This window comes from Watersipora subatra, chromosome 3, assembly GCF_963576615.1.
Source record: "Watersipora subatra chromosome 3, tzWatSuba1.1, whole genome shotgun sequence".
Taxonomy (NCBI): domain Eukaryota; kingdom Metazoa; phylum Bryozoa; class Gymnolaemata; order Cheilostomatida; family Watersiporidae; genus Watersipora; species Watersipora subatra.
This window is the reverse complement of record NC_088710.1, coordinates 22,191,527-22,202,456: the sequence shown is the minus strand read 5'-3', so window position 1 is coordinate 22,202,456 and position 10,930 is coordinate 22,191,527. Positions and strand designations below refer to the sequence as shown.

The 10,930-nt window shown below is 37.1% G+C and overlaps 1 protein-coding gene across 1 annotated transcript in view; it reads right to left on the bottom strand.

The window, feature by feature from the left end:
• LOC137389729 (putative acid phosphatase 5) overlaps nucleotides 1–10,930 on the bottom strand; it is a 31,615-nt gene that overhangs the window by 1,131 nt on the left and 19,554 nt on the right. Inside the window, exons 7-10 of the mRNA XM_068075811.1 lie at nucleotides 7,666–7,837; nucleotides 4,015–4,097; nucleotides 3,464–3,647; nucleotides 2,066–2,197 (exon numbers count right to left, since the gene is read on the bottom strand). Of these exons, the coding sequence (XP_067931912.1) occupies nucleotides 2,066–2,197; nucleotides 3,464–3,647; nucleotides 4,015–4,097; nucleotides 7,666–7,837 (571 nt within the window). The remainder of the gene's footprint in view (nucleotides 1–2,065; nucleotides 2,198–3,463; nucleotides 3,648–4,014; nucleotides 4,098–7,665; nucleotides 7,838–10,930) is intronic.

Here is a 10,930-nt window from a genome sequence, read left to right as displayed (position 1 = left end):
CGATACCAACACTTTTCGAAAAATAGGTGGCAAGTCCTAAAGTAACATTTAAATAATTTATTACTTAAATATTTATTAAAAATATATTATATGTAAAAATTGTGTTAAAGTTTGTAAAACATTGTGAATGTGTATTGTAAATAAAAGTTTAATGACGACAAAAGCATAAAAAGACCGTTTCTGACGTTCGGTATCCATGATCCATTCCATCCATCCAGCGATTCGATTTATACAATTTCTCTTCTCTGGCTAATTTGCTGAAAACCACTGCGCAGCATGTAAACGTACAATCCCCTCGACTTCGGAGGGGGCTGCATCGAAGAAATGCGCATCATGGTAACATAGTGAATATTTCTTACACTGACATCAGTTCTAAGTCTTCCACACATGATCCAATGAATTGTTGATTAATAAATCAATTAACTACTAATTAATAACTAACTAATATATCAACTAACACAATGTTGATGTTAGAAGGTACACCCTTTAAACATACAGTGTGGAAAGATAAAATTATCGTCACATTATTTGTTGTCATCCTGCCCTGCAACATAACGTGATGTTGAGCAAACTTAGCGGAATGAATGCCATGCATTTTTACATATTTTCAAAGCAAAACGTTGCAGCAGATCGGATGTCACAGCCAATGGTAGTGAAAGGTAGTAGAGCAGGATTTAATAAATGACTCGGGCGATTAATAAAAACTCATGCGGAGTTACCATTACACGAACAAAAAATGGAGCTGTTCATTTCCAATATATGTATACATTTCATTTTTACTGTTAAGGTCATGACATGTTTTGGCTTTTACTGCAAATTCACCTTTAAGCTATATCTCTAAATGTAAGTGATTGTTGATTTGTCTGTAGTGTCCAGTTATAGCAATCAAATATACACAAAACAGCTGCTTCGCATTGGAATTGAACTTTGACACACCGGTTTTGCAGACAGGTACACTACGCCATTGAGCCATTGGACTAATTGTTCACATACTTATTACATCTGCCAATCCTTAATGGTGTACGGCTTGTATGCCTGAATGACTAGAAGAAAAATGTGTTCCCCAAAACGCTCCAAGTGGTCATACCTCGACATAGGTGCCTAATGCGTTCTGGAACTGAGCTCGTAAGTTAATTTACTCGCAGCCCAAAGCACTATTTTCTATATAAAATAACTGAGCTAAGTAAGAATTAATCCGTTACCATAATTATAATGAAAATGCCCCCTACACATGATATTACGATAGAGAAACGTTTTTTTAATTGTAATTCAATACTTATGTCTATTTAGTTGTTATGATCTACAATAAAATGTAACACCACTATGTACACTACTGTATGGAGTTTTACCTTAGAGACATGTTATGGATAACGGTTGTTTGAAAGAGACTTGAGAGCAACGAATTCGGTACATTAAACTTTTGAGCTTATTGAACACACACTCGAAGCAAAGTTTATATCTTTTCTTAAACTTACTTCAACTTTATCGTCGTGCTTTTTAGCATCTGTATCCGGTTAAGGTTTTTTGCCTAGCCGGAAATTTTAGCCAACCTTTCACAAGCTTTTTCAAATTGATTTGAGGAGAAAGACGCTGTTCTCGAATCCCACCTTTTACATACTTGAGCCATGTAGTGTAGTGGCCATCGAGAATATGCTCGGATTTTCGTATCTCAAAGACTACTCATATCTCATAAATAAACTTGCCAGAAAGTCAGCTCGTATCTCGAGTTTTTTGCATGTTGGAGCACAAAGAATGCATTTTCTTGCATTGTTTGTGCTATAATGTTTGTGTTATATATACAGGCAATAAGAATGCTTGTGTATATAACACAAACTTATAGCGCAAACAGACAAACTTATAGCGCACGCATAAATAAACAAACACCTTCATTTACAAGTTAGAATATCGGATGTTGTATATGTTGATTTTTAAATTTGAATAAATTTTCCATGCATAAACTGTAACAACCCGTGCAACACCGAACATTCATCTAATGTCTAAGAGAAAAGCCTCACGATTTTGTGTCTACTATGTAAGGTACTTATAATATCTGCATTAGACTCACTCTCAGTGAGACCGAGAATGCTGGTCGGTGGAACTGGCTTGGGGTTGTTTTCACATGCTGTGTCCCAGTCAGTTATCTTATATTTGTCAAGCATAAGGGCGAAATCTGTCAGCGAACACGGTGATTTGCAGCCTAGAAGTAGTAAATATGACAAGTGCAATTCCTGTGTCTTCAATGCTGAAAATAGTTTACAATGACTAGCATTTAGGTTTCAATTAAGTGACAGATGGGTGCCGCTCCGTAGGGAGGTTATAGTCACTTATGGTGCTGTAAGTGACTGCACACGGCCTAACTAAAAATATACCATAAAAAAATGAAGCCATGAATGTGGGAAAGAAATGAAAGCGAACCTTGGTAAAGTTTGGGCCAAAAATTATAACTCGAACATTGAAAGAACATAGTAGGAATGCATCAGCTAGGCTGGAGTTGCTCATGAACAACAAAATGTATGGCTTCGAAACCATATCAGTGATGACAAAACATACAGGAAAGTAGAAAGCCACAAGCTACACTAAGGTGACAGAAGTATAGGCTACACCTATTATACATCAGAAGAGACCATACTATCTAGGGTGAAACTAAGGCTAGGTTCATTATAAGGCTGGTTCAAACTATATCGCCGTATCTCGGCGTTGATGTCAATATACTTCGATGATCGTTGATGATGATGATGTTCACACTATCACAAACCTATTTGTGTTTGTATCAACAAATACTACGTGACTAAGTGTTCTCCTTTTTCTTTTTAAATTTTCACGAAAAAAACCTCTTTGTTTTCCTGTGCTGAAGTCAAATACCAGTCCCGTAGCGACTATCATAGACAGAAATAAATAATCACGCTATCCGTGACTGCAAATTGCTATCATTGAAATGGTTCACATTGTACAGGCTGTCATCGATGCTCGACGAAATATCGGGAAAGTTTGACAGCTGTAAACTTTCTCAATGTGTCCGCGTTGCTTCGTCGATGCCATTGGTTTACGGTTCACATAATGGACGATGAATGCCTAAAGGAAAACGCTGACATACTGCGATATAGCGTGAACCAGCCTTTACTGGAACCGATGCTATATTTATTAGGCAGAAGCTATTCTCAGAAGGAGCAGAGGCTATATTCAATAAAGACCAGCAAGTTAATTTAGATAAAGACAGAATAATTTAGATAAGGACAGCATCTATGTTCCAAAGATGGGATGAGAGGTGACGATCAATGGATAGGAACAGAAACTACACTTACTCGACAGGAAACAAGGCTACATTTAATATGCATGAGCAGAGGCCACACAAAGACTAGAACAGAGGCTACACTAACTAGAAAGGAGCAATGAACACAGTTACTAGACTGGAGCAAAGGCTACACCTACTAGAAAGGAGCAAAGACTAGTAACTAGAACTCACCAGGCATTGAGAGTGATAGAACAGTATTATTATCTGTCACAGGTTTATAAAAGACCTTCACCTCCCACTTCTCAGCATCTGTTGTCATATTGTGTAGTTCAATCATAACAGCAGACGCATACTCTGGCTGTTTCTCGTCAAAAACGCCAAGCGCTGAGAGCGTAGCAGCAACAGTCGTGTCATGCTAAATAGAATGAAAAGCATAAAGTTGTAACAAATCACGGATTAGCTTAGATTGTAAAACTGAGTGTTTTGTAAAAAAAGTCAAGCTTTTCTACTAAACATCTACATATGTATCTATATAGATATACTGTATCTATATAGATATCTATATACGTATATATCTACATCTATTTGCTCCGCTCATTGTCGCAGTGCCTTCACGTTAGCATGCAGCGTGTAGCAACCAGTAGCAGAGCACAGAAGTAAGACAGCTACAACTTAATGCACCCTCTAAAATTAGTATCTAGGCAGGGTTCAAGGCCGAGCAAGCTGGTAAAGATGATCCCCAATAGACTAGTAACTACTATTTATATTAGGTAAAGACTTACTGCGGAATACATGTTAAACTGGATAGTTCGATGTCCAGCCACATAAGCTTTGAACTTGCTAACAATGTCCTCCAGGAGAGGGCCTTCAAGAATTATACGTAGCAAATGAATAGTTATAAATAGTGAACTAACAGTTAGGCAGCCAACTTCAAGCGAGTCATATTTTACATTCATTATAATTGTCACAAAATCAACAGCCATATGTATAAACAGAAATACTGTCTTTCATCAATGTCGTATCAACTATCCAGAATATTCCGTCTCCTGAGTACCTCTTTTCACCTTGTCAAACTGACTGACAACCACTATCTCCTTGGCTAGCGATATCTTGCCTAATCTGGAGGCGGTGGTGTGTTTTAAAATAGTGATATGTTTAATAATTCAAGTACCATTGTTTCTATCTTATACATTATAAACATCCACGAGTTTTCTAATGTTTTCCCAGAAAAATAAATATTATAAAAAGTGAGCTGGCGTTGCAGTCTTTGAAAGAAATCCAATTTCAAAATCATATCCTTTGAGATAAAATGAACAATACAAAATTAGTGCTCAATTTATTGTTATCCTTGTCATCAAACACTCTTCTCCAAAGGCGATGTTCTTATTATTGCTTATCGGATTATTGTATGACAAACTGCCGGATGCAAAAGGGTCAAAGTCGCAAAACTGCTGCCTAGGCAGCATGGCTGCCTAGGCAGCAGGTTTTTTAGGCAGCATAGCTGCCTAAAAAACCTTTCACTCTTGTCTAATTCCTTAGCTGAAAAAAATGAATCATTGAGTTAATTGGAAATATAGAAATTGCAACCAAAATAGGATCAGTATCCCAACTAAGAGCTTTCATAATCAATGTTGCTAGTGGTAGAGTATTATAATTATTATAAAGCCAATGGATAGCAGATCCAGCCAGACCAAGCTAACCGGATTGACAATACACATGTTTAACTATGCTAGGTTTCCATAAGAATATACTGAGCTAAAGAGAGTGGCAGACAATATTTGTGGTTTGAGCACTTTTCCAAGCTGAAAAACAGGTATAAAGATCAAAGGTTATCATCATTAGATTGAGGATATATATGAAGTATTCAATGCCAACAACAAACAGTATAATGCAAAACAAGTTACCAGTACAAGCCAGCTATATATATATATATATATATATAAATCTCAGCGTTTGTATATGGCTGGTAGTTCTTTTGTTCAGTTTAGCAATCAAAATCTAGGAACGAAGAACTAGCTTCACACTGGAATTGAACTCAGAAACCCTGGTTATATACATACATGTATATATCATGGTGAATGTTTGTTGTTTGTATATCGCTTGTGGGTTCATTTATAGCGTTGAAGTTATGGGAATAATAAATCTGCTTGCACTGGAATAGAACTCAAAACCTCCAGTTCTGCAGACAAGCCCACTATCCATTACACTACGCGCGTCCTACTGCCCATGCTACAGAATACTACTGCGCATCATGCTTGTTACACGTGCCAATCTTTAATGTCACCAGTTTAAAACAGCACCCTTCAAGCTTCATCTAGCATGATTGAAAACCTCGATTGCGTAAGAGATCATGACACAACCTTTTTTCTAGCATTGGCTTCAGAGGGACAGACACGGCCCTTTGAAGTTACTCAAATTACCCAAATTAATTGGGTAAAAAATCTTGGACAGTTGAAAATGAATGTTCTATGTAAAACACTTTGTTCTCACCTGTTGAATGCTGGCCATTCATCTAGTTTAAAATATAACCAATTGGGCAATCAGTCAACCAAAACTGTGTATTTTATACATATACATACTGGTTGAACACTCCGCATTGCCCAGGTAATAAAAGTCTTTGCGCAGAAAATTTATTTTTATTTAGCATATAACAACAGTTACCATACTAACTTAAAAACTTTTTATCATGAAAAGTGTTTTGTCCAGTTTAAATTTAGTAAGAGAAAAAATAAAACAACTGCAGAGGTTGTCGAACTTCGTCTTCTTTAAACTTTGTTAAACAACTCAAACTTTCACATCTCATATCGTGAGGAGAATGTTTGGTTTGGTTCAAATAAATAAAAAACATGAAAAAAAAACAAAACAACTGTAAAATTGTTTAAATGTAAATGTGAAATAATTCGCAAGTAATAGCTAAATTAGGTCTGTTTTGCTATGATTACAATGAAAAATTATTTAGTAATGATACAAATAATACGAACCAAAAAAACAAAATAAAAATCCTGAATATCTTGAATTAATAAATAAAAACAATGCATGCGCAGAAGTGTGTTTGTATATAAAAAATGGCATCAGAAGCTATTAATCAAAATTTTGAATACGACGATACTGGTACCTCTGAATACTGGTACAAATGTAAAAATGAGATACCGAGGTTTTTGTCCGACCGAATGGAGAGAAAATGTAGAGGCTATTCCTACTCGAGGTAATACAATTGCCCCGTGAAAAGTATGTAGCTTTTGCAGATTCATCAATCAAACCTTAGAAAAAACCGAAAATAGCAGTGTAACGCCACATTTAAAATTGAACCGGCCCATTTGAAAATTACAAACTAAAACAATGGGTAATGGTAGCAAAAAAATTAGCCGTTAAACAATTAAAAAAAATGACAGATGCAAAAAGTAATACTAATTAATAATAAAAAGTGAACATTGAGAGTGTGCAATCATGAAAAGGATATGAATAAGAAAGGACAATATGAAAGGACCATGGAGAATCATGAGAACAGCTTAGCCTTGTGGTTAGCTACGAGGGTTTATGAATGTGTGGTTGTAAACTTGGTGAGTTCTAAACCAATACCAAGCGGATGTTTTATTCCTAGATTTTGATCACTATAGCTGGACACACACCGATTGATGACAGACAAACTGAGATTTACATATATTATATAGCTATATAATACACTGTTATATATAATATATATAATTTTTTTCATCATAGCTATTCTTAGTCGATGGTAGGATAATTTGTTAAGATGTACAATGACAATATGAAAAGCATCTCATTTTATGGCTGAATGTCTCTAGTTTCCTAAAAGGTTGGGGTTCTAATAAAAGTCCCCAATGAAACATATGCTGAGAAATAAAGCTAGGAAATATTCTCAAGGAAGTTTTTGAGCATTGATCATGTATAAACAACAACCAAGCATAAAAGCAGTGCCATTCCAAAACATATAATAACTTTTGGTAAAGGCAAGAGATCGCTACACACGAAGGTGGTAGTGGATAGAAAGTGGCAATCAGGAATCTGGATAAATACGACATAAAAAGGATATTTTAGCCTTAGCATTTAATTATGCAGTCAGTCGACCTGTCAGCAGGGGATCTATGTACTCAAATAAGGGGCTAGGGTATAATTTCAGGAACCAAGTTACCTGGCTCCTGTATACATCATACTTTGGCTCTATCTCTGCTAGATAATGTGAAACAGTTATTCTAAGAAAAAGTTCATTTTGACATCATTGGGTAGTAAGAATAAGTTTATACATAGACACAATGCTTACTTTCAACATGGCTGGTAAAGATTTAGCAATTCAATAAAATTCGATAGACCACCTACGACACATAAAACAGCTCATTATACGACTCTGTAAACAATCAATTGAGAGCATCTTCATGGTTCTAATGAGAATTCTGCACTGTGTGTACACCAACCTCCTTCGAACCGGTGAAGGACAGATGTGTTGAACATGACGAGAAACTGGAGATCCGACATCTCCTTCATCACCTGCCAGACAGTTTTACCCTCACAAGGAATGTCAACATTATTACTGCAAGAGACGTTCTGTTGCTGAGTCCAGGAGGGTAGAGGCAGCCCGTGTAAACTCTGTATGAAAATAATTATTGACAAAGTAAAATATATATATATATAATTACAAACGCTAAATGGTTCTTTAAAATCAAAAAGAGTCATTTAATAGTTTAACATTGACTTGCAATAACTTTTACAAAGAAAATGTTGGTATACCATATAAAATTTGAGCATAAATTTGTCATACTGCACGAAATAATGTCCAACATACAAGATTAAAAATTTTGCAAAATGCTAAAATTTAGTAAGTTACAAAACTAGAGGAAATTAAAAATAAAACATAAAATCACAAAGGTGAATTTTAATTATATATAGTGCAAGTTTAAAGTTGTGATTTGTGATTTATTTTCATTAACAAAAGTAGTTAAACAAAAGAAAAAAGCTAGAAGAGTGATGAAGCCCATAATACACAATAGCATAGCTAGTTGTGGCGTCGGGCTTGTCGTCATCATGTAATCAACGTCAATTTTTATAGGTATTCAAGTTTTATTCAGCTGTTAAAAGATACAATCTAAGTTCTCTCTTGAAACTAGCCACCTTCTCTATGCTTTTAATAGACTTATGGAGTTGGTTCCAAAAAGTGGCCTGTTGAAAATCCACCCTGCGATGGCCTGCACGAGAAGAAGATTGTGGTAGATTTAGACAGGAATTTGAGAACCGGCTTTGATATATTGTGCGAGGGATGTAATTACAATAGAACTCATGATGGGGTAAAAGTATAATGCGGATATACATGTATATATATACACAACAAGTTATGTTGTACATTTCTATAGTTTACTCTACCACTGCATCTACACATTACTGAGCTCCCAGTTCTGCTCAGCCGTTTCTAAAGTGACAGTAAAAACCTCTCATTACCTTATCAAATGAACTTTTATGTAGAACTTATGTTTTTACATTGACGGTAGTTTTTATATGGCTATTTTACAATAAAAAAAAGCTATACAAATAATGTATGGTCATAGATAAACACTAGATAAAGTTATATATATATATATATATATAAAAATTGTTTCCTCACCCCGAATACTCCGTATGGGTGGTAAATTCTGCTCTAACTCGGGTCTCCTACCAGAGACCTGGGAGTTTGAGCACTCGCCTCAAGATCTTAGCTGTTCCCAATAGCGCACTTTTCTGCAACTCACCTGAGTTGATTGTTGTTGGTATTTGGGCAAGCCACATTTTATGCGCCGGTGTGATTGCGGCCAGTGCCCCAATGACTACTGGGATTACAGTTGTTCTTACATTCCAGCATTTTTCCATCTCTTCTCCAAGAGGGAGATATTTCTCTACCTTTTCTTTTTCTTTGCTGGCTATATTGTAGTCATTGGGTACTGCTATATCTATTATAGTAGCTCTCTTGTTCTCCTTGTCTACCACCACTATATCTGGTTGGTTTGCTAGGACATGCCTGTCAGTTCGGATGTAGAAGTCCCAGAGGATCTTAGCGCCGTCATTTTCATTGACCTTACCAGTAGCTTTCCACCAGTGTTGTGGTTTATTAAGGCCATACTCATCACATAGACTTCTATACACAACACCTGCGACATGATTATGCCGCTCAGTGTATGCGTTTCCTGCTAACTGCTTGCATCCACTGATGATGTGTTGGATGGTCTCAGGTGCATCTTTGCACAGTCTGCATCTAGGATCGTCTCTAGTGTGATAGATTTTTGTTTGGAGTTGCCTTGTTGGGAGCACTTGCTCCTGGGCTGCCATGATTAGCGACTTAGTGTTGGCCGTTAGGTTTCCTTTGTTCAGCCACATATATGTCTGGTCAAGATCGCCCACCTTAGATATTTGTTGGTGGTAAGCACCATGAAGAGGTTTCGTGTGCCAGTCAATTTTCTCATCATCAGGGCGTAGGTCCGTTGTAAAAACAGCCGATTGAAATTCAGCTAGCAACTTATCTAAAATGGCCATGGAGGCTGCATATGCTTTGATGCTTTGCTCCTCTTCTTTCACTGTCTGCTGTACACTTTTGAGTCCCCTACCACCATCTTTCCTATCAAGATACAATCTAGCAGTATCAGATTTTGGTTGGAGTGCTCCATGCATGGTCAGCAGTTTGCACGCTGCTATATCTGTTTCTTTGATGGCTTCCTCAGTCCACTTTATTATGCCTGCTGGATATCTTATTACTGGCAGTGCGTAGGTATTTATTGCCATGACTTGATTCCTGGAAATAAGCTGACTCCGTAAGACCTGTCGAAGGCGTTTCTTGTATTCGGTAATGGCTTTGTGACGTACCTCGGCTTCATGGTTGATGTTGCTTTGCATAATTCCCAAGTACTTGTACCCTTCTTCTATATCTTTGATGGTACCATTTGGCATTCTTAGGCCATCTGTGAGCATAGAATGGCCTTTCTTAAGAATTAGCCTTCCACATTTCTCAATACCGAAGGTCATTCCGATGTCCTTGCTGTATACCTGAGTGAGGTGTATTAGCGAATCAATGTCCCTTTGTTTGTTAGCGTACAGCTTGATGTCATCCATGTAGAAGAGGTGGTTTATCTTGGTGCCACTCTTAAACTGGTACCCATATTGAGTCTCCTCCAGCATATTGCTTAGAGGGTTTAGGCATATGCAGAAGAGCAGCGGTGATAAGGAGTCACCTTGATATATATATATATATAAATTGTTTCCTCACCCTGGATACCCCGTATGGGTGGTAAATTCTGCTCTAACTCGGGTCTCCTACCAGAGACCTGGGAGTTTGAGCACTCGCCTCAAGATCTTAGCTGTTCCTAATAGCTCACTTTTCTGCAACTCACCTGAGTTGATTGTTGTTGGTATTTGGGCAAGCCACATTTTATGCACCGGTGTTATTGCGCCCAGTGCCCCAATGACTACTGGGATTACAGTTGTTCTTACATTCCAGCATTTTTCAATCTCTTCTCCAAGAGGGAGATATTTCTCTACCTTTTCTTTTTCTTTGCTGGCTATATTGTAGTCATTGGGTACTGCTACATGTATATCTATTATAGTAGCCCTCTTGTTCTCCTTGTCTACCACCACTATATCTGGTTGGTTTGCTAGGACATGCTTGTCAGTTTGGATGTAGAAGTCCCAGAGAGTCTTAGCGCGGTCATTTTCATTCACCTT